This window comes from Panthera uncia (genome assembly GCF_023721935.1).
Source record: "Panthera uncia isolate 11264 chromosome D3 unlocalized genomic scaffold, Puncia_PCG_1.0 HiC_scaffold_8, whole genome shotgun sequence".
Lineage (NCBI taxonomy): Eukaryota > Metazoa > Chordata > Mammalia > Carnivora > Felidae > Panthera > Panthera uncia.
Window position 1 is genome coordinate 84,498,523 of NW_026057586.1, and position 24,410 is coordinate 84,522,932.

The 24,410-nt window shown below is 41.4% G+C and overlaps 1 protein-coding gene across 3 annotated transcripts in view; it reads left to right on the forward strand.

The window, feature by feature from the left end:
- The window catches only part of KNTC1 (kinetochore associated 1), a 74,760-nt gene extending 61,152 nt beyond the window's left edge, over nt 1–13,608 (forward strand). The window contains exons 53-64 of one of the 3 annotated variants that reach the window (XM_049619427.1): nt 612–690; nt 1,948–2,066; nt 2,440–2,575; nt 3,252–3,347; nt 3,714–3,770; nt 7,039–7,093; nt 7,203–7,266; nt 7,818–7,947; nt 9,001–9,090; nt 9,611–9,756; nt 10,506–10,596; nt 12,411–13,595. In XM_049619427.1, the coding sequence (XP_049475384.1) occupies nt 612–690; nt 1,948–2,066; nt 2,440–2,575; nt 3,252–3,347; nt 3,714–3,770; nt 7,039–7,093; nt 7,203–7,266; nt 7,818–7,947; nt 9,001–9,090; nt 9,611–9,756; nt 10,506–10,596; nt 12,411–12,431 (1,084 nt within the window). In that variant the 3' untranslated portion in view covers nt 12,432–13,595. Of the gene's footprint in view, nt 1–611; nt 691–1,947; nt 2,067–2,439; nt 2,576–3,251; nt 3,348–3,713; nt 3,771–7,038; nt 7,094–7,202; nt 7,267–7,817; nt 7,948–9,000; nt 9,091–9,610; nt 9,757–10,505; nt 10,597–12,410 lie in introns of all 3 variants that reach the window. The other 2 variants (XM_049619428.1, XM_049619429.1) reach the window with 2 other exon arrangements.
- The last annotated feature ends 10,802 nt before the right edge of the window (nt 13,609–24,410 follow it).

Consider the following 24,410-nt stretch of genomic DNA (forward strand, 5'->3'; position numbering starts at 1 on the left):
GGTAGATTCATCCTGCTGTGTCTAACTGAACCAGCCACGATGGAAAGCCTTACAGAGAAACGATTCAAAGAGAGAAAAAAAAATCCCTAGGAGATCCCAAAGGGATACTTCATACTAATTTTGTAGCTTCCTGCCATTTCCCACTGAAAGCTCCACCCTCTCCTTTGCCTGGTACCCTGCCCACCCCATCCATCTTGCCCTTCTCTGGAGGGGGGCCAGTCAGGCCTGAGTCTAGAGGTTGAATTGTGCCACTTAACAAGGTCCTGTGAACTAAAATAGAATTTTCCATGTGTAGGATCCAATGTACTTTTTAGCTATAGTTTGCATTAATTTCTTAAATAGAATTTAAATTATCAGAGATTGGCTGTTTTATAGATGAGAAGACTGGGGCCTGGCATTTATCGTATTTATTTTCTTTAGCTATGCCTGGAACTCAAGAAAAGCATAAGCATCCATTCAGGGGAAAAGCAAAAATGTTCTTGACCCATAATCCTTCAGGCCCATGTTTGGGATGTCTGGTAACTTTTTCCATGGACAGCAAAAGATCTGTTGTTTGGGTAACCGATCACTAAATTAAAATCCAAATGTAATTTAAAATATTTTTTCCCCAGAGTCCTGTATCTCCTTCTGTCTCGCCCAATTGATTACAGTTCAAGAATGCTGTTCGTGTTTGCAACATCAGCGACAACTGTAAGCCCAGGACACAGAGTCTCAGCTTACCCTTTTCTCCCTGCGTATTTACCATGCTTGATACCATTAGGGGATGGTTACGATAATGCTCACTTACACACTTAACTCAAGGTACTGCGTATTTTACTTGGTAATCAGGACTATAGTATCTGCAGGCTCTATTAGGTGCTAGCTTCTGTAACATCCTGTTTGGTAAACTGAACCAATTGACAGTTCCCACGGTTATCTGCATTTAAAGTTATTAACTCCTTGGTTAGACAACATTCCTAATACCAGGGGCCAAACCAACTGGTCTCAACGCCCTGCAGGACCTACTTCACCCTTTGCTTGTGCCTCCCTCCCTCCCTCCCCACTAAACGTTAGCTGCACTAAACTTTCCCTTTTCCCTAAAGGCAACACTACTTCTTTGGCCTTCAGGCTTTTGCCCGTGGAAATGTTCTGAGGCAGAAACGGAGAGAAAGAGCCAGGAGGCAAATAGGTCTTGGATAGAAGGAAGAAAGAGGGAAATCTAAGATGCTTGATTATATGCCCTCAACAGCAAGGGGAGGGTTTCTTTCTTTCTTTCTTTCTTTCTTTCTTTCTTTCTTTCTTTCTTTTTCTTCCTTCCTTCCTTCCTTCCTTCCTTCCTTCCTTCCTTCCTTTCCCATATTAGTTTATCTGATAATCATTGTTTCAAGTAAAAATGACGTTCCATTTAAAGTGGCTACTTCAGCTCACAACTATTCATAAATCGTAAGAGTGCAGTATGCTTTACGTGTACTTCCCATTCGGTCACACACATTGATGAATACATTTTAATTAATTAATATGTATTCAAGTGTGAACTCAACATATTCAAGAGGTGAGGTTTCGTAAAATTAATTTTTGCCGCTCTGTCGAGAACCTTAAGTGGAAGTCACCTTTGGTTTTCAATACTGTGCATGCGTGGCTGTGATGCACACCACAGCTGCCCCAGCAACCGTGTGTTCCTGTGACTAGTGCCAACACTTTCACCCACCAGTGCAAGTATGAACACAGCCTAAAGGCACGTAATATCTTTGTGATGCTGTGAAAGTAACTTTGACCCTTTCCCACCTATAAGAGTTTGAGGAATGTCCGCCAAGGGTCCGTGGACCACGCTTTGAGAACCACTGGCTCCCTAAGGGTAGAGATTGACTTTAATTTTTGTTTTTCATGATGCTTATGCTACCTAAGTTGAAACTCATATACCCAGCTGCAACATGCATGTGTCTCTGCAAACTTGCATTGGTTTTACAGACGCTGGGTGTGCGCCAGTTAACTTTTGCCCACAGAGCTCGAGCTCTTCAGTGTCTCCTATATTTGGCCGACAAGGAAACTATAGAATCTCTCTTCAAAAAACCCATGCAAGAAGTGAAGTAAGTAGAAATTTTTAAATTGTATTAATAGGAAACAGATGGGTTCTTTGGAAATGTAACATTTAAATCCCTTAGTTTGTAAGAGTTCATTAGAATGCTATGCCTTGAGTGCCCTTGACCTTTTGGCAAAGGGGATGTAGGCCTCTGAGAACATCTTGTTTCCCTAGTTTTTTGAGGCATTTAGGAACTGAATGTTTTCTTGATCTTGCTCATATTGATTTATTTCTAATATTATATTCAGTGAATATATTTAGAAGCCTAAAAAATAGACATTTAAAAACAAACAGGCTTAATAATTGCCCTCTGGTGGCTTTTATCTTAAATGTAAATGTGGCCTGTAAGAATGATTCCCATAAATGCCTCTGTTTTCCAGATCTTATTTGAAATGTATAACTTTTCTGGCATCATTTGAGACTTTGAATATCCCCATCACATATGAATTATTTTGCAACAGTCCTAAAGAAGGAATGATTAAGGGTCTATGGAAAAACCACAGCCATGAATCCATGGTATGTACATGGAATTGTCTGAGGGTGGGGTCCCCATCTTCTCAGATACCTTTGTTTTCACTCAAATGCCTAAAACCAGAGAAACTCTTCATTCTTGAACAAATTTGCTGCTCTGAGACTGTTTCTACTTTCCTATCCTGACAGGTGACAGGCAACTTGTAGGATCCCCTTACCTCTGCCCCTTAAAGCCTAGGGCCTAATCTCCACCCACAAAAGGACACTTTTGTAATCCCTTCACAAGGCCTGTGTGTCCTCATCCTGATGGGTAGGGACAGAGAGTGTCCCTATGTCAGGAGGGACATCACTTCTCTCCTTCCTCATTGCCTGTGGGAATTTAGTCTCCGAGGCAGTTGGAGCCTAGGGCGTGAGGGTTATGAGGCCAACAGGCAAACTGATCTTGGATAGAAAAAAGGGAAGCCCCAAGATGCTCTTTGAATCCATGACAGCAAGAAAGAAAGAGAATAATCTTAATCTTTTTTACTTTCATTAGAGAGATGGGAGGGCTTCCCTGAAATTAGGCAATAGACACATCTAGATTATAAACGTTTTGTGTGTGGCCACCCTACCTTTTCCAAAGTTGCTTTGATTTCCTGGTATCTTGAAGCAGTATGGGTTTTTGTTGTTTGTTTGTTTTTGAAGCAGAATGATTTTTTTTTTAATGTCTCTTCTGCTTTAGGCAGTAAGATTGGTGACTGAACTTTGTTTGGAGTACAAAATCTATGACCTGCAGCTTTGGAATGGACTCTTGCAGAAGCTTCTTGGCTTCAATATGGTGAGACTCAGTGCCCTAGACTGCAGTGTGTTAAAGCTTTCTCATAGCATCTCTTAAGCATTCTGCACTGATGCTTGTTATCGAACAGATGTATGCTGCAAACATTGACTTGTTGGGTTCGTGCCAAACTTAACTTGGTGTTAGGCCAGAGGAAGTGCTAACTCAAAACTGACATAAATTTCGCTGGAAAGAAATGGAAGCTTCCCTGCCCTTTTTTGATATTTGTGATTTAGGAAGTGAATTTCTTTGGTTCTCGTGGTGGATACATTTTACTGATACCTCTTTTGAAAATTTAAGAATCTGATATTTCATGTTGAAGCTTTCCATTTTAGTGATATTCAGAACTGTATTTTATTGTTTTCACAGATCCCTTATCTAAGGAAAGTTTTAACCGCCATTTCTAGTATCCATTCGTTATGGCAGGTATGTAGTTTTCTAAAATAAATTTTGTAGAACTTAATCTTTATACTTGACGGCCTGTGGCTGCTGGGTGCACTGAATGACGTCACCGGCTCAAGTGAAGAATGGACCTGATGTCTGGGCTGTGCATTCACGGTGCAGAGCCTGCTTGGGATATATATTCTCTCTCTAACTCTCACTCTCCCTCTCCCTCCCTCCCTCCCTCCCCCTCCCTCCCTCCCCTGCTCACATGCTCTCTCTGCATGTGTCTCTCTCTCAAAATAAATAACTTAAAAAAAAAAAATGTTTAAAAGAATGGACCTGGGGCGCCTGGGTGGCTCAATCAGTTAAGCCTCTCACTTCAGCTCATGATCTGCACTCTGTGAGTTCGAGCCCCACGTCGGGTTCTGTGCTGACAGCTCAGAGCCTGGAGCCTGCTTCAGATTCTGTGTCTCTTTCTCTCTCTGCCCCTCTGCCTCTCATGCTCTCTCTCTCTCTCTCTCGCTCTTTCTCTCTCTCTTTCTTCCTGTCTCTCTCAAAAATAAATAAACATTAAAAAAATTTAAAAAAAGAACAGACCTGATGTCCTGTTAAAATGGTGCCAGGGGGCGCTGTGTGGCTCAGTTGCTTAAACATCTGACTCTTGATTTCAGCTCATGTCATGATCATGTGGTTCGTGAGTTCGAGCCCCTCATCAGGCTCTGCACTGACAGAGCCTGCTTGGGATTGTCTGTCTCTCTCTCTCTCTCTCTCTCTCTCTCTCTCTCTCTGCCCTTCTGCTGCCTCCCCCTCCCCCACAAATACATAGACATTTAAAAAACAAAATGGTGCTGGGACCCAGAATATTTAGTTCAGAGGTCACTTGAGGACAGCACTTGCCCGTGTTCTCCAGGCTTCCTGAGCTGCATCTTCATTTATGCTCTCAAAACACTGGTTCTGCTGTAACACCTGCCATGGTATAATTTGTTTTAAGCATATATTCCTGCCCCTCTTGAACTTAGAAGATCTTTAAATCAGACACAATGACTTAGTCATCTTTTCTAAATTTCACAAGTTGTATACCACGTAATTGTTATAATATGTAATGTAGAAATATATCATCTATTCGTAGCTTAATAAATTAGAACAACATTGAAACATGCTGAGTAAAACTTGAAAATTCTCCTCTACCATTTCCCTTCAAAATTATCTCCCCAGAAGTAACTACTGTTTCTAGTTTCTTATGTTTTCTTCTAGAACTTTCCTAGTAGCATATAAGTGTGGGGGGAGGGATATATATATATATATTTTTGTACATGTACATGCAATCACATTCTAGATAAAGTGTTTTTTCCACATAACATTGGTGTTTTGGAGATAGTTCCATAGAGCTCAGAGACCCACCTTTCTTTTTTTTTTTAATTTTTTAAAATTATTATTTACTTATTTTGGGGAGAGCACAAGGTGGGGAGGGGCAGAGAGAAAGGGAGAGAGGATCTGAAGCAGCCTGTGCACTGACAGGCTGAGAGCAGTGAGCCCGATGGGGGATCGAACTCATGAACCGTGAGATCATGACCTGAGCTGAAGTCAGAAGCTCAACCAACTGAGCCACCCAGGTGCCCCCCTACCTTTATTTTCTCAATTGAGATGTAATTCCCATGTAAAACTTACCCTTTTATTTGTTTTTTAATATTTATTTTGAGAGAGAACAAGTGTGTGAGCATAAGCAGGGTAAGGGCAGAGAGAGGGGGAAAGAGAGAATCTCAAGAGTCTCCATGCTGTCAGCACAGAGCCTGATACAGGGCTCGATCCCACGAACTGAGGTCATGACCTGAACAGAAATCAAGAGTCAAATGCTTAATCAGCTGAGCCACCCAGGGGCCCCTAAAATGTACCCTTTTAAAGTGTACAGCTAAGGGGACCCTGGCTGGCTCAGTCAGAAGACCATGTGACTCTTGATCTCAGGGTTGTGAGTTCGAGCCCCACGTTCGGGGTGGAGATTACTTAAAAAAACAAAACAAAACAAAAAAAACCTTTCCCAAAAAAGTGAATAAAGTGTATAATTAAGTGGTTTTTAGTATATTCACAATGTTATGCAACCATCACCACTATCTAATTCTAGAATATTTTCTTCACCCCGGAAGTATGCCCCATATCCATTAACAGTCACTCACTATTCCTCCCTCTCCCACCCCTGGAAGTGTCTGTGCTGGACATGTCATATCAACAGAATCCTGCACCACGTGGCCTTCTGTTCTTTTATTCGGTGTCATGTTTTCGGTTCATCTGCATGGGAGTGGGTGTCAGGGCCTCATTCCTTTTTACTGCTGACTCATGTGCACTGTGTGGACACACCTGCATTTTATTTGTCTGTTCATCAGTTGAAGGGTATTTGGGTTATTATGAATAATGGTGCCCCGTGAACATTTGTGTACAAGTTTTTATGTGGATGTGTGTTTTTCTTTCAAACGTATGTTTAGGAGTGGAATTGTTGGATCTTATGAAACCTCTACATTTAGTCTTTTTGGTATCTCATGACTTTAAACTCTTTTTTTTGTATGTGTTTGTTTATTTTTGAGAGAGAGAGAGAGACAGAGACAGAGTGCGAGCAGAGGAGTGGCAGAGAGAGAGGGAGACACAGAATCCAAAGTAGGCTCCAGGCTCTGAGCTGTCAACACAGAGCCTGAGACAGGGCCCATGAACTGCAAGATCATGACCTGAGCCAAAGGTGGACGCTTAACCAACTGAGCCACTCAGGTGCCCCATGACTTTGAACTCTTAATTATTCTCCATAATGTGAAGTAAAATATATCCTGAGTCATTTAACCCCTCTCCTATGAGTGGAAACATATGTTGTTGCCTTATTCCTTTTTGAAATCCTTTCTCTTGTCTGGTTGCCCCTTTCCTGTGGCTCTCACACAGCTTGTGGCACACAACAGTGTTTTGTTTTCTGACACTTTTTTCCCCACACAAAACCATAACGAATCAGCCAAGATTGTGTAATAAGATCCTGAACTATACACTTATGAAGAGAATTATCCAAGGACCCCTGGCTGGCTTAATCAGTAGAGCATGTGACTCTTGATCTCAGGATCATGAGATCAAGTTTGATCCCCACACTGGGTACAGAGTTTACTTTAAAAAAGAGAGAGAAGGAAAGAATATTATCCTAAAATCTAACCATCTTGAATGAGGAGATACCAATTTACGTTTTTGGTCTTAGGATCCAGAACATATGCTCTAAGTATATAATTCTGTGACCGCAAAACCGAGAGACTGTGGCTCAAATCCTATAACATGCTTGTTTCCCCAGGTTCCCTACTTCAGCAAAGCTTGGCAGCGTGTGGTTCAGATACCCCTACTTTCAGGTATTTTTCTCTCCCCTGAAACATTGACAGTAGCGTTTTATAGCTCTGTGTGTGTGTGTGTGTGTGTGTGTGTGTGTGTGTGTACGTACACATTATTGTTTCTTTTCAGCATCTTGTCCTCTGAGCCCCAGTCAGTTATCAGATTGTCGAGAGAGTCTCATCGCTATTCTAGAGTAAGTAAAATAATTGTTTTCCTACCCCCTCAAAATCATATGTGTTGTTTATGAAATTTCTTTTTAATAAACCTCTTTAAATGAGTAACTCATTTTTTCTTGAGAAGTTAAACATACCACTTGTTTTTAAAATAAAATATCTCTCTTATTTTCACAATGTCTGCTTTCCACATGCAGTGCAACTCGTAAACTGATACTCAATAAGCATTCCCTAAAATTAGTTTTAATGTACATAAGGAGTATTTTTATCACTACCTGAAATCATGAAGTGTTGTCTCACAGATTTTGAGTCTTCTGAGAATGTCTTTAAGCATGTGTGGGCCTCAGACATGATCATAGCGGCAGTCAGTGCTCTGTGTTCCAGTGGGTGGGATATTTTGTTCCACGAAGAAGACTCCAGTTACTCATTACTAAGTGAATGTGATGCACCGGCACTGTAATGTTTAAAATCATTGAAAGCACAATCAGGTAACAGTTGTGGAAAGCTGGAAGACTCAACATAATATCGTGAATCTGACAAATTACTAATAAATTCATGTGCTCTCTTGAAGATGCCCAGTTTCAGATGATCTCGACATGATTGCGGTTGCCAGGCAGTATGTCCAGTTAGAGCTTCCGGCTTTTGCACTAGCCTGTCTGATGCTCATGCCTCACTCGGAAAAAAGACATCAGCAAATTAAGGTATCTCGCAAATTATTCCTCTGGGCCTGCCAGAGAAACAGAAAATCTCCCACTGCTTGTGCCCCCACAAAAGGGGTGGTGTTTTCTTTTTACCAGACTTGCAAAGCAGGAGTTCATCAGCCTGAGGGGTGTGGGAGGTTTGTATGCAGGTTTAGCAGGAGGTGAGCCTAAAAGATAGATAGATCAAGGTCCATCCAAGGGATGCCTTAAGAGGGGTTTGGACCTTGTTCTTTATCAGTGGGGAACTGTCAGGTTTCCTGGAAGAGTAAAGTAAAATGTTCGGGCACCGTTTTGGAGGGAACAATCCTTGGGCTTGGTGGCGGAGAGAGGAGGCAGGAGCCGAAGTGTGGGAAGCTGTTGCACTTGCCTGGACCAGCCTGTGAATGGGCAGGGAAGGCTCGAGGGGATATGTGCTGTAAGTGGGGTGGTGGCAGTGAGAATGAGCCAAATAGAGCAGCTTCACTTAGTGATTGGATGTGGGAGATAAGAGAGGGAATTGTCAGGTTTGTGTGTGGGTGTCTGACAAAGGGACGGACCCATGAACATTCTGAGGACAGAACTTTTAAAACGAACTCATTCCCTTTACAATACAGAACAAATAGAACAAAGCACTTGGGAATGTTTTGCAGTATTTCCCCAAAGTTAGTTTAGCCAGTAGATAGAGATCTATATAAATGAACATGCATATTTTTTATCCGTCATTTGGTCTGTTCACTCCATTTTCTCACAGCCATCTGTGCTTGCCTTGGACTTTGGGGATTTTTTGACTATTCATAAACTCATCCATTAATGCTTTTCAAAATTTTAGTATTTAAATAGAGTCCTTTCAGCACTTAGAATGACAAAATGCTTGTTAAACAGCCCTTGTTGTCACAATAGGTATTTGTAAAATGTCTTTTTCCTTATTTAATTTTTTGTTATATGATAGAGTTGTGTTTTTTTCCTATAATAGAAATGGTTAAAGATATTCCAAATTTAAAAATGAAAACCTTTTAGATTTGACAGAAATTAGTAATAATACTTTTCCACTGTGTTTGATTTTTTTTCCTCTAGAATTTTCTGGGCTCATGCAATCCTCAGATCATTTTACAGCAATTAGAAGAGCATATGAATACTGGCCAATTGGCAGGATTTTCACACCAAGTAAGAGGCGATTTCATCTCCTTTTTGCCATGAAAAATTTTATATTAGAAGGTAATAATTTTCCCTAAATCAAAAGTAGGCTGAATACTACTATCTCTGCCTATTTGGTAATATCTAAAATTATTTTGCCTTTATTAAAACCTTAATAAATTTTTAAAAGGTAGAGACCTCATCTGTCTTTTTTTATTTATTTATTTATTTTTTAATTTTTTTTTTTAGAGACCTCATCTGTCTTATTTGCTGCTGTGCTCACTGAAAAATCTGTAGCCTTAAATGCTTGTTGTTGTAAGCAGATCTTCCTCCTAAAAAGTCCCAAAGTGCTTCAGAGCCATTACTTCTTATTGATTTAATCTGTTACTGAAATGGGCCAAAACAGATCCCCTTCCCCACCCCCTTAAAAAAAGAGACTTAGTCACAACACAGTGCTAATTTAACTTCTGATAGTAAGGAATTTGGGGGTATTGAGTAAGAACTTGGAATTGCACACATTTTTAATTTAATGATACCTATCATTCTATAGATTAGAAACCTGATTCTGAATAATATCATAAGTAAGAAGGAGTTTGGGATTTTGGCAAAGACAAAATACTTTCAAGTGTTGAAATTGCATATGATGAATTCCAACAACATCACTGAGCTGGTAAACTATTTGGCAAATGAGTTAAGGTAAGTTAATTAACAAACAAACAAAAACAACTTACTGTAGAGTTTCCTTAAAATTTATCTTTATTTTGGAGGAAAATATCAAATAATTGTACAACTATTTGGTTGTAATGAAAGACTCTGAATATTAAGCTATAGCATTACCACATATGCCCAGAGGTTAGTTGTCTTATAACTGAGTCCCTTAGAACATGAACTTGGAATCAGACAATCAAGAAACTTTCCAAACCCCCATAATAGGTATCTCACAGTCCTGCTCTAAAACTTGAGTTACAACTTTATTCCTTAGACATTTTCTCAGAGAATTACTGGCTTTTATGTGACCTAATTTTTGCTAAGCTTGATTGTCTAATTTTCTGGCAGCCAGAAGTTTGGAAATAAGCTTTCTGGGATAGGATTGGGAATGGATTTGGAACGCGAAAAGGAGAAGAGAGAAATGGCTGACACTAAGGAAGGGAAACCCTGTCAGGATAGAAGTCTTTCCTGGTCCCTACATTTAATCTAACTGTGCTGGCCACTTGGGACATATCTCTCTCTCATTACCAAGCCATGGATTTCTTTCTGTTTGCTTACCACTTGTGATCCAACCATAGCTACACACACATATATAGGCTACACATAATTCAAGTATGCAATTTGATAAATTTGGACATACATGTACCCGTGAAGCCATCGCCACAGTCAAGATAGCAAACATATTTATCATGCCCGAGGATTTCCTCCTGATGCTCTTTTTCTTTCTGATTCCATAGTTTAGATGAAGCTTCAGTGTTTATAACTGAATATTCAAAGCATTGTGGGAAGCCTGTACCACCAGACGCCGCTCCCTGTGAAATTCTGAAGGTAAAGCTGGCCCACCGTTACTCAGGTTCTGACGTGACACCATTTATATCTCTAGGGTCTTGATATTGACCCAACTTGTTCTTGTGTCCTGGAGATAAATGTATTTTTATGTGTTAACTATGTATATTTTTATATTTTGCTTTTTGTTTGAGGGGCTCTTAGCCCAGAAATCAAGAGGCCCTGGTTCTACTCTCTGCAGCAGTGTGGTCTCCAGCCATTCACTGACCCTGTGCAGGCTTTAGTTTTCACACCTGGACTTCATGGTCTACCTGTGCAGGCTTTATTTTCACATCTGGACTGCGTGGTCTCCTGGGTGCTTTCCAGCATTATGATTTCTCATAAAGTCTTATTTTTCATATCAAAGCAAGTGAAAAACTAAATTTCAAAAAGTACTGATTAATTTTATCCTTGGGCATTAATTTCTTTAATTCTCATTTTTAATTACCAAAGACATATGTATTTTCACCATAGAAAAAACAAATTTGCAAGAGCCAAAAAACAAACACAAAAAACCTTAATCTCTTGAAATCTCACTACCCAGAAATAGGTTTACTGTTTAACATTTTAGTATACGTCCTTCCAAATGTTTTCATATATAAAATATGCATGTAAATCACTCTTACTCCTATTCTGAACTTAAATATAAGATAAGGGGCTCCTGGGTGGCTCAGTCGGTTGAGCATCTGACTTTGGCTCAGGTCATGATCTCACAGTTCGTGGGTTAGAGCCCTGCATTGGGCTCTGTGCTGACAGCTCAGAGCCTGGAGCCTGGTTTGGGTTCTGTGTCTCCCTCCCTCCTTCTCTCTGCCCCTCCCCTGCTCGAGCTCTGTCTCTCTTTCAAAAATAAATAAATATTAAAAAAAAATTATATATATATATATATATATGATAAAATTTTTTCCTTTTTTTTTTTTTTTTTTTTTTTTTTTTTTTTTGTGGAGAGAGAGAGAGAGAGAGAGAGAGAGAGCACGAGTGGGGGCAAAGGAGAGAGAGAGAGTCCCAAGCAGACTCCATGCTCGGCACAGAGCCAGATGTGGGGCTTGATCCTACAACCCTGGAATAATGACCTGAGTTGGACGCTCAACTGACTGAGCCACCCAGGTGCCCCTAAATATTTTATTTTTGAGTAATCTCCATACCCAGAGTAGGGCTTGAACTCACAACCCTGAGACCAAGAGTCACATGCTCCACCGACTGAACCAGCCAGGTGCCCCTAAAATTTTTTAATCATGTTTAAGTAATTGTGGGTTTTTTCCCCTCCTTTGGTCCAGATCAGGCATGTTAGAATAAGCCTGCGTTTTGTTAACTTTCATTAATAACTTCCCTTGGTCACTTCCAATCTGTTGTGATCAATGGCATAGGTTACTTTTTAAAATTTTTTTTCTTTTTTTCAAAAAAAAGTTTTTTAATGTTTATTTATTTTGGGGGGGTGGTGCAGAGAGAGAGAGGGAGACACAGAATCTGAAGCAGGCTCCAGACTGTGAGCTCTCAGCCCAGAGTCCAACGCAGGGCTTAAACTCACAAACTGTAAGATCGTGACCTGAGCCAAAGTCAGACGCTTAACCAACTCAGTCACCCGGGTGCCCCTAGGTTACCTTTTTTTTAAAAGGGAGATTATTGATTTAGGAGGCAAATCTTTGGCCCTTAAAATATATCTGTTTTTTTCTAGTCCAGCTGTCTAAATGCCAAATAACTTTATGTGTAGGTGTTTAGCAATACAGTTAAGTCTTAAATTTTATAGTTTATCTGACTGTTTTCTATTGAAAAAACTAAATGGCATTAATAAAAATGCTTCTGTGTTTCTTCCCATTTAGATGTTTCTTAGTGGATCATAGCAGATCAACCTCTTTTAAGAAGAACAAAGGGGACTTTGGAGTCTACTATTAACTAATCATATTTATTAGGGTTTTAAAGTTGTGCCGTCAATGTGTTATAACTTGTCAAATGTTGACCAACAAATAACAACTGAGGCGCTTCGTGGTAGTTTGATTATTATCTTGTAAAGAACTCGTGTCTTGAGTTAATCAATCTTCTTTACCAGTTACTTGTATAACGTATAGAGACCATCAGTCTTTTGCACCCCACAGGAAGGAAACTAAATGCACAAGTATTTTGCTCCGGCCACAAGACAAACAACTACTTATATCCTATTTCTTCATATACAAATAAGAATAAGAATAATGCCACTCTTTCTAATGAATTCTAGTTAAATGTGTATCTAAGTTTTGCCGCAGAGTGTATCAGGCCAGCCAGAAAAACAGAAACCACTCTAGGTATTTCAGGCAGAGAAGGATGGGTCGGCAGGAATTGGTTACAAAGGTGTTAGAAGGACTGAAAAGGAAAGGGGAGAGCGAGGGGCCGCTGGAGAGGCGGAAGGGGAAAGGGCTGTCAGCTGACGCAAGGAGGTGGCTGCTGGGCCTCCCACTTCACCGCCGCGGCCTCCAGTGGCCCTCGGTCACCCTCAGCGATGGCTGCCGCTTCCAGGCTACCACCGAAAGAGGAAGGAAACAACTCTTTTTCCTTTGTCCAACCTTCTAATTCTCCTGCCAGTGCCAAGAATGACAGAACCAAACCGGAACCCATCTGGCCAGGTGTCTGGGAAAGCCGGCTGTAGGCTGTCAGCGCCGGCAGTACAGAGGCTGGCCTGCGGGGGCAGTGTGGAGCTGAAAGCCAGCAGCCGCCACCCAGCGTGCAGAAAAGGTCATCACAACTCTTAGTCTGCCTCTGTAGTCTTTTTCTATTTGTGTGTATAAATTGAATTTCATAAATCAGAATGAGTTTGCCTTTGTTTTTCCAGTTGAGAACAACCTTATTTCTGGGGCGCCTGGGTTGCTCAGTCGGTTAAGCATCCGACTTCGACTCAGGTATGAAATCATGACCAGTCGTGGGTTTGAGCCCCATGTTGGGCTCTGTGCTGACACCTCTGAGCCTGTTTTGGATTCTGTGTCTCCCTCTCTCTCTGTCCCTCCCCTGCTTGCTCACTCTCTCTCTCTTTCTCTCTCAAAAATAAACATTAAAAATTTTTTAATGAAAAGAAAAAAAATTTTTCTATACATTATAGTCAAGGTATCATAGATTAAAAACTTGGGTTTTGGGGTAAAAATAGTCTAGATTTGAATCCTGGCTCTGTCACATACTAGCTGTGTGATACTGGACAAGTTATAGAACTTCTCAAAGCCTTAGTTCCCTTATTTGTAAAACCTCCTAAGGAGGTGTAAATGGGCCTCTACTTACTCTATTCTGGACATTTAGACCACACCAGTATTTTTCATAAAACTCCTTCCATATTTGGAGTTATTTCCTTAGGATACATTCCCAGGAACAGATTGACCACATCAAAGGGAATGAAGAAGATCTTAAAAGCTCTAAATGTACGTTGCCAACCTGCATGCGTTTCAAAAGTTTTTGTTTTCTTTCCAAGATTTTATTTAAATTCAACTTAGTTAACATGTGGTGTAGTATTGGTTTCAGGAGTAGAATTTAGTGATTCATCACTTACATATAACACCCAGTGCTCATCCCAACAAGTGCCCTCCTTAATACCCTTCACCTATTTAGCCCACCCCCCACCCACCTCCCTCAAAAGATCTTTTTCACAAACTCCTGTCCCTACCAGCAAGAGGCATGTCTGCTTTACTTCTTCCCAACATGGACCAATCTGACTTTAAAAACTTTTGGCTAATATGATAGGTGAAAATAATATCTCACTACTTACATCTGTATTTCTTTGATATTCATGTAATTGAACCTTAAGAAAACCCTCTGGCTGCATCTGAAAGCGGAACCTGGAATGGCCTTGAGCATAAATGTGCAAGGAACGGAAGGGCTCAAGTGGTGGCACCAGAAGGTAACAAATGGGAAGCGACTCTGCATGCCTGAGGGATTCACACTGAGCTGAAGGATTCTTTCCCAATCTCAACACTGGTTTCATTGTTCGGAATAAAGTCCTGACATGCAAAGGGTTAGCTTTAGGTATACCAGAGAAGGAATTCTTTCAAACATACATATATTTAAATTTATTTTTTTAAGTTTATTTGAAGTTCAAATATACAGTTAGCCAGGATCCTTGTTACGTTTATTATATTTTTATTAGCCTTGATTGTTTTCCACTCTTGTCTCCATACAGCCATTCTCCATACTGTTTATCCCTAAAACAAGCCAGATCTTGACTTTGCCCTGCCTCACACTTTTCACTGGCTTCCAGTGTCACTTTAGCACAAGACCCAAGTTGCCAACTGAGGCACACAGGCATCTTTGTTCAAATTGGAAACAATCCATTCTGGGAGAACGGGTTATAAAGGGCTCTCCTTTTGGTAGATCCGCTGCAAAAAGGCAGTCCCCGGAGACAGTCACATTTGTAAGAAGCACTGGATTTAAAGCTGGATTTCAGTTACAACTCCATGCTACCTGCCCATCCATATGGTGGCTTACAAGGTCCTACGTGATTTAGTCCCCATCCACCTTTCCAGCCTCCGTACCTACCACTTTCTCTTTTCACCAGCCTTCCCCGACAGCCCAACTTAAAGTTGCCTCCCCGCTGACCCCCACCTCAGTCACTAGCTATTGCAAGCGCCTTCTCAATACAATCCAAAGCTGTCGTGGTGTGTTTATTGATTGTCTCACTACTCATGTTGTCCCCAAACCCTAGAACAGCATCTCATGTAATAGGCTCTTTAAAAAATTTTATATATATATACATATATATGTACATATACATATATATACGTATATATACATATACGTATATATATGTATATGTACATATACGTATATATGTATACATATGTATGTATATATATGTATATATACATATACGTATATATATGTATACATATGTATGTATATATATATATAATTTTATACATATATATGTGTATATATATGTGTGTGTGTGTATATATATATGTGTATATATATATATATATATATATATATATATATATATATATAGGGGGGCACCTGGGTGACTCAGTTGGTTAAGCATCCAACTCTTGATTTCAGCTCAGGTCATGATCTCATGGTTCATGAGTTTGAGCCCCACACTGGGCTCTGTGCTGACAGTGTAGAGCCTACTTGGGATTCTCTCTCCCTCTCTCTCTGTCCCTCCCCTGCTCGCACTCTGTCAAAATAAACACAAAAATTTTTTAAATATATGTGAAACAAATTAGCCTTAGCTACCCATTTTCAGGGTAAAATTCCTTCTTTGAATGTGTCATGATCATGTGAACACATGACAGCACCTCATTACAAAGGGGGAAGTTAGCAACAACTGAGTAAAGGCCCTACTGTATTTAATTCTCATGACTCATGCCCATTCTTTCACCATCTCCTGCCTTGAATGAGGTGGCTTAATTTTCATTACTTTGACAACTTGGAGTATAGAATTTTATTAGTGGATTGCTTTCCTTCCACTGCCTTCTTGATAGAAAACCTGGACTGACAAAATGTAGAATATTCAGTCTTCCTTCTACTGTGTTTGCTGGGGCTCAGATTTGAAACCTGTTTGCAGTGTTTATGTTAATACATTGGATCCCTTGAAACGAGTCTAAATGTGAACTCAAAACAGCTAAGTCTTACCATAAACTCTACAAAAGATTAGAGAAGGACGAGGTGGTGGTGGTGGTATTTTCTGGCACTCTACATATTTGAAAATAACCATAAAATAAGAGATGTGTTTCTAGACCAGCCGAAGCTGAATGTTTTCTAAATGGAAAAAAGAAATTTCAAGAGCAATTCTTTTTGAATTCTTCCAACAGTCGTTGGTCTCAAGAATGTGGCCTCTCAACTGACTTTCCTTGGTAACTAGTATAGCTTTTTTTTTTAATTAATTAAAAAACAATTTTAATGTTTATTTTGGAGAGAGAGAGAGACAGAGAGAAAGCACAAGCAGGGGAAGGACAGAGAGAGGGAGACACAGAATCCAAAGCAGGCTCCAGGCTCTGAACTGTCAACAGAGAACTGGATGCAGGGCTTGAACCCATGAACTGTGAGATCATAACCTGATCCAAGGTCAGATGCTTAATTGAGCCATCCAGGCTCCCATTCATATATATATATATATATATATATATATATACACACTTTTTTTTTTTTTTTAAGTTTATTTTGAGAGAGGGAGTGAGTGAGGGCGGGGCAGAGAGCTTGGGAGAGAGAATCCCAACCAGGCTCTGCACTGTCAGCACAGAGCCCAAATGGGGGCTCAAACCCACAAAGCCATGAGATGGTGACCTGAGCCAAAACCAAGAGCCAGACACTTAGCCGACTGAGCCACCCAGGCGCCCCTTAAATAAATATTTTTAAAATACAATAAAATTAAATTGAAGAGTCTTAAGCATATTCTTCAACATTTAGTTCAATTGTTCATAAATGTGCTATATGGAAGTAAGAATTCTGCATAGTAATGGATTAGTGGGTCACCTTTTCTCAGGAAGTTACATGCTTTTGGTTTAATCTGGATTGCTGGTGAGGATTTTTCTATATTTTCATTTTCTGGGCTTGGAGGAGGAAAAGCAAAATTGACAGGATGAAAAAATGTAAGTGATGAGGGTCCTAAGGAAGATGAGGAGATCTTTGGAGTGAAAGAAAAAAGACCCCGAAGGATGAAAGCCAGAAACCAAGCCATCCTCTTGCCAAGTTTTCTAATGTTCGCCTCCTTTGTGAGGTCTCTTGAAAGGCGAGGTAAAAAAAACTCCGTTTCTCCCCAGTTTGCCCCCAATGTCTCTTGCTTTCCAGGGCTGCTGTAACAAATTACCATTAACTGAGAGTCTTAAAATGACAGGAATTTGGGGCACCTGGCTGATTCAGTCCTAGAGCCTGCGACTCTTGATCTCGGGGTTGTGAGTTTCAGCTTTATGTTGGGCTAGGCACCTACTTAAACCCAGGAAGGGGTGCCTGGGTGGTTCAGTTGGTTAAGCGTCTGACTTGGACTCAGGGCATGATCTCGTGGTTGTGAATTTGAGCCCCATGTCGGGCTCCGTGCTGACAGCCCAGAGTCTGGAGTCTGCTTCAGATTCTGTGTCTCCCTCTCTCTGCCCCTACGCTGCTCACACGCTGTCTCTCAAAAATAAATAAACATTAAACAACAACAACCAGGAATTTATTCTCTCACAGTTCTGGAGGCCAAAAGTCTAAAATCAAGGCATCAGCAGGGCCGTGCTCCCTCCAAAGGCTCTAAGGGAAAATCCTTCCTTGTCTCTTCTGGCTTCTGGTGGCTCCAGATGTCCTTGGTTTGTGGCCATCTCACTCCAGCCTCTGCCTCCATCATCACATGGCTTTCTCCTGTGTCTCTGTATGTCCTTTTCTGTCTCTTATAAGGACACTTGTCATTGGATTTAGGACCCACCCTAACCCTGTGTGATCTCATCTTAATCTTTACCCTAATTATATATGCAGAGACACTATTCTAGATGGTCATGAATCTTGGAGTGGACACTGTTCAACCCACTACAAGCTTGTTCCTCAAAGTCTGCTTCTGCCTTTGGGTGAAGTATTTTCTCCTTTAAATGACAGTGAGCTCTCTACCTAGCTATTGATCAGAAACAATCATCTTATAATAGTAAATTAACATACAGAAAAGTACGAAATCATAATGGGATCTTCACAAAGTCTACATGCCCATGTAAGAAGCACCCAAATCAAGACACAGAACATTCCCCCTATAGATTAGGAGCCATATCCTCTCTTTTTTTCCATAAAATTTAAGGAGAATTTTTAATTGTGGTAAGTGCACATAACAAAATTTACCATCTTAACCATTTGTAAGTAAACAGTTTAGTGGCATTAAGTACATTTACATTGTAGAGTAACCACTGATGTGGAGAACAATGGCAAAAGAAATGTGCATAAAATTAAATCTAACAACCTGTAGCCCATTGACAAATACTTGAGGCAGGTAGAGTGTGACATTCCTCAAAGAACTCACAACTGCCTTAAAGTTAATGCTTTGCTAGAGGCAAAAAGCAACCTTAGCCAGACATTAGCTGGACATCCAGGATCTTGTAAGTCTTCTTTAACTATAAAAATCCCTTTGGAAACTTCCTTTATCTCTACCCCCCAAGATATATGTTAGCAATCATCCATCAAACATATGGCCCACTGATACACATCTGAAGAGTCTCATTGATGTGGGGAACCGAGGGAGAAGGAAATGTAGATGAAATTAAATTTCCTTCTAACCTGCAGCCCATTGACAAATATTTGAGGCAGGCTGAGTGTCTTAATGCTTTGCTAGAGGGAAAAACAACCTTAGTTTGACAATAGCTAGGCCTCTGGGATCTTGTGAGCCTTCTTTAGCATGTGAAAGTCCTTCTGGAAACTTCCCTTTGTCTACCTCCCCCAACTCCAAAGTATGTAGTAGGTCACTCCTCACAATACTGGGGCAGCTCTTCCTGTCTATGGGTCCGGTCCCCATGCTTTAATAAAATCTTTTTGCACCAAAGACAGCTCAAGAATTCTTTCTTGGCCGTCGGTTCTGAACCGCACCACTTCAAACCATATCATGATGACTAAGGTTTTACTAGACAGTAGTAAATGACATTATCTTAACAGCAGCTAGCCCCTCAAGGTCCTGGAAAACTTGCTTCCAAATTCCTTAGAGACTTACACTCTCCCTAACCCCCACTAACTAAAAAGCATATGATCAGTCATCCCTCACAACCCTAGTGCAGCTTTGTCTGCCCTTGGTTCCTGTTCCCGTGCTTTAATAAAACCATCATTTTTGCACCAAAGATGTCTCAAGAATTCTTTCTTGACCGTTTGCTCCTAGACTCCAACATTTCACATCAGGAGCCACCACTTTACTTTTTCTGTTTCAGTCAATTTGACTACACCAGGGACTTCATATAAGTGCAGTCATACTCTACGTGTCCTTTTGTGACTGGCTTCTTTGTCTCAGCACAATGTCCTCCAGGCTCATCCATGTTGGAGCAGGTGTCAGAATCTCCTTCCTCTTTAGGGCTGAACAATACAGGAACCATATTCTTTTGAAAGGTGGTCACAACCTCCTTTGGATTTCTATGACTAAATCTTTCCTTATTTTCACCCCTGATTCTAATTAATCAACAATGCATGTTTCTTTAGCCTTTTCCTCCTTGATTACAGATTTTGGGTTTTCATTTTATCCCACCAGGTCTACAGGAAAGCTAAGGAATCAACAGGTTTCAAAAGTGGGTAAGAGTAACCAGAAGGGCAATTCTCAAAGAACAATTTATTTCTCTATCCTCTTTTCTCTGAAGCTGGCTCCCAGGCTAATCCCCCAGGACGTCAGCAATAGTTTAGGTTTAACACAAAGTCCTCAGGCTGGCAGCCCACTGGAAGTCAGCAAGATTTTGTGTTTTGTTTCCTTTTATTTTAGCATACTTACCCATTGTTTTGTAAATACCTTGCATTCCAGGCAATTCAAGACTTCTTGAATAAATAACTCACCTCTTTATAGACCAGACCCATTGACTATCTGAATTCCTAGCTGAATAAACAAAACAAAACAAAACAAAACACCACAATGTGGAAACAGGGAGGAATGTAATTCCATATCTGTATCAACTATTCTCAGAGGGATAAAAATTCATTTTCATCGTGGCTAATTCCCTGCCACCTTTATGTACAAATGTAGCACCATCATCGACACAGGCAAAGGACCTATTTCCTTTAATCCATCAGCTGTGAAACAGGTTTTTATGGTCGGCAACTTAAGTCATTTATTTTCATAGTTTACACATTACACAATGACTTGGGACTGGGTGCCAAGAAATAGAGAAGAGCCGGATCAAATCCAACAACACTTCAAATATTAATCCCTAATATTAACCCTTAAATGCCTTTAGAAGAACCTCCCCAACTACATTATCCTTTTTCTGAAATCTTCCTGTGTGTGGAATACAGCAGGAAGCATCTAAGGTAGCAATGCCAGGACTTTCCAAAACCATGGGAAAGTGGGGGAAAGGAGGTGGAGAAAAGACTACTTATCTCCCTCTCTATGCTTTCCCATCACAGCCTAGTGATGCAGAAAAGTCAACTTGCCTTTGAAAAGGGATGTGCTCACCTTCACCGCATAGATTTGACGGAGAAAGCCTGAGTTTTCTGTGTTTGGTCACATTTCAGTGTTGGATGCTAAGCTCTCAAATCCCAAGAGAAGCCACACAAACTCTGTGGCCAGAGATTCCACCTCGCCTGTAGGACTCAGAGCTGACAACTCCATAATTATTTCTCGATCGCACCTGAAGCTAGTCCGCCCTGTTTTTGTAATACTAAAACAGGGAGGATGAGACCTGCGTTCATCTTGAGGAGTGCGCGCGCACACACACACACACACACACACACACACACACTCCTAGTCTAACCCTGAGAATTAACTGTTCTCCAAAACTTGTCATCACTATTTACCTACAAGCTGAAGAGGTGTGTTTCTTTCACCTCAGGGAGCAATGCATTATGTAGTCTCCGGTCTCCCATGCGACACACCTAAAGTGGGTGAAGGTGGCTACTGTTGGCTTTGTGATTCTTGCTCCCATTTGGATAAAATTAATGGCTTGGCCTTGTTTTTTCAGAACCTTGACATCTATACTGACTTTGGCTGCAAGTCATAGAAAACCCAGCTAGGGGTGGCTTTAAGCAAAGAGGGCATTTATATCTTGCATAATCAGAAGTCTAGAGACCAAGTTCCCCCAACTTGCCGATGACATAATCAAGGACCCAGATTCTTTCCATCTTTCCACTTGGCCACCCTTTACTGTGCTGGCTTGTCCTTAGTTTGTCTCCTTACAATGCAAAAGGGCTCAGCAGCTCCAAGCATTACATCCCTAGATAAGAATTTCCAAAAGTCCTTATTTTTATTTTTTACTTATTTACTTTTTAATTTTAGAGAGAGAGCACAAGCCAGGGAAAGGGGCAGAGAGGGAAAGAGAGAGAATCTTAAATTAAGCAGGCTCCATGTTCAGCACACAGTCCAAGGCAGGGCTCAGTCCCACGACCCTGGGATCATGACCTGAGCTAAAATCGAGAGTTGGCCGCTCGACTGACTGAGCCACCCAGGCGCCCCATCCTTTTTATGATATTCTATCGTATGGATTCAGCACACATAGTTTACCGATGCAACAATCGATGGATGTTTGGGTTGTTTCTGCCTTTTGGCTCTTAGGAATAATGTTGTCACGAACATGCTTGTGCTTGTATTTGTTTGAGTAACTGGTTTGCAATTCTTTAGGGGCACATACCTAGCAATGGCATTGCTGGGAAATTTTCTGAAAAGCGTCCCTAGAAGACTGCGCCTCACATCGTACTAGTCAGAACTGTGTCCTAGCCCTGCGCCTACAGCAAGGTCTTGGCAAAGAGAGTAAGACCACCAACCACGATTGGCTTAAACTCACAAGATTCACACCCTGTAGCTGGTGTGAACCCCATCACCTCTGAAGGACACAGATACTCAGAGGAGAGCCATTTGCAGAAGGCAGTGACGGTGAGCACAAACACAGTGACGCAGGTAGGCAAATTCTCTGTCAACCACCCCTCTCGATATTATTAGAGCAATATGTAACCTGTTCAAGGGTGTGAGCTGCTCAGTTCCAGCTACCAACCAGCCTTCCCTTTAGGGATTGTCTATTCTATAAACATGTGTCTTAATGAAGAAGTGTGTGTGTGGGTACCAGAGTCATAACAAACAGCATGCCAGAGGATCAAGGCCATATGAAGTAGAAGTCCTTAAAAAATAGAAGTCCTTAAAAAATAGTCCTTAAAAAACAGTCCCTAAAAAATAGTCCTTAAAAAAGAGGTAGTAGAAGTCCTTAAAAAATAAAATCCACCTTGGTGGATCCTGGGGGTGCTCTCCCTCCAGCACTCTTACAGAGACCCTGGGAATGTGCTTCATTTATTTATTTGTCTTCCAGATTTTGGTTTGCAGACCCAGATTTCCCTTTGTCTCTGCCACCAAGTGACGTGCAAGTCATTCTTTCATTTTTTTCTACAAATATTTATTTTTTAATGTTTATTTATTTATTTATTTATTTTGAGAGAGAGAGAGAGAGCAGGGGAGGGGCAGAGAGAGAGGGAGACACAGAATCTGAAGCAGGCTCCAGGCTCTGAGCTGTCAGCACAGAGCCCGACACGGGGCTTGATCTCATGAACCATGAGATCATGACCCGAGCAGAGATCAAGAGTTTTACCCTTAACCCACTGAGCCACCCAGAGGCCCCTCCACAAGTACTTATTGTCAACCTGCTACGTATCAGGTGCTGTGCAAGGCACTGCAGAAATAACAGTATGCCAGAGACTCCTAACTCCCCGCTCATGGAACTTACAGGGTGGCAGGTGAGATTGAAGCTAAACATATAATTGTGTCGGGGCGCCTGGGTGGCTCAGTCGGTTGAGTGTCCAACTTCGGCTCAGGTCATGATCTCATGGTTCGTGAGTTCGAGCCCTGCGTCAGGCTCTGTGCTGACAGCTCGGAGCCTGGAGCCTGCTTCGGATTCTATGTCTCCCTCTCTCTCTGACCCTCCCCTGTTCATGCTCTGTCTCTGTCTCAAAAATAAATAAACATTAAAAACAATTAAAAACAAAAAACCAAAAAAACCCACATGTAATTGTGTCGATAATTATTTAATTCACATTGTGATAAATGCTGTGAAGAAGAAGCAGCCCAGTGAACTCTGAAAATGTAGAAGACAGGAAGGATTCTGATCAGACCCTCCCTGACAACAGCCGGGTTAGAGAGGTTACAAGTGATCCTCTAATGTGCAGGTTCTGGGAAAGTGGTTACAGCAAGGAAATGTCAAGGAACTCCCTCAATACGCCAGCAAGGCCAAGGGCAGACTCCAAGGATGCTGCCTGGAGCGTAACGGAGATCTATTTGTTTTCAACTTAATGTTCAAGAGAAAAATCAAACTAAGTTTGAAGACAAATTATTGTTTTATAAAGGCCAGAGCAGGGAAGTCTTTAAAAACTGAATTGCTGGGCACCTGGGTGACTCAGTTGGTTAAGCATCTGACTTCGATTGGATTGAGGACCCATCCAGAGAATCCAGCACGATTTCGTGTTGGTATCCTAAATTTAGTTACATCTGCAAAGACCCTCTTTCCAAATAGGTCACACTCATCAATAAAGTGCCTGGGGTTAGGCTGGGAACATATCTTTTTGGGGGTCACTGAAAGGGCGGGCCTACGTCGGCCGACTCCATCTTGTTCTGTCCCCTTGTGTAACCTCCCGCTCACCCGTTCAAACTTCCTGATCAAAACACGCCCAGCGACCTGCGTAACAGGGCTCCGACCCTTCCCCAGCCCATCAGCCGAGGCCACGACCCTTCCCCAGCCAATCGGCCGAGGCCACAGCCATTACCTCACCAACTGCCCCTAGACCCCTATAAAACCTTTGTGCTTTTGAAACTCGCTCTCTCTCCCTGGTATCTCACCGCTGCCTCGGTGCAGGTAGGGGATTGAGCTCGAGCTAGCTCGAATAAAGGCTCTTTTGCTTTTGCATCGGGCTCGGCTCCCTGGTGGTCTTTGGGGATCACGAATTCTGGGCATAGCATCACCATTCAACCCACTGCAATTGGATAGTGACTATTAAACGCAACCATATCCTCTGCCCATTAGGGACAACAATCCGGTCAAGTCTTCCCTTTGTGGAAGTTTGAACACAAGACCAGCAAGATGTTGGCACCTTCACGGGAGTCCTGCAGAAGCAAAGAGATCCAGAAGGAGACAGTTGGCAGAGCTGACATGAGGTAGAAAGAAGAGCAACCAGAAGTCAGAGCCACAACTACGTGAAGCAGCCTCATGAGAACAGTGACATTCTAGAGCTTCTCTTTCCTGGCATACCATTGTCAT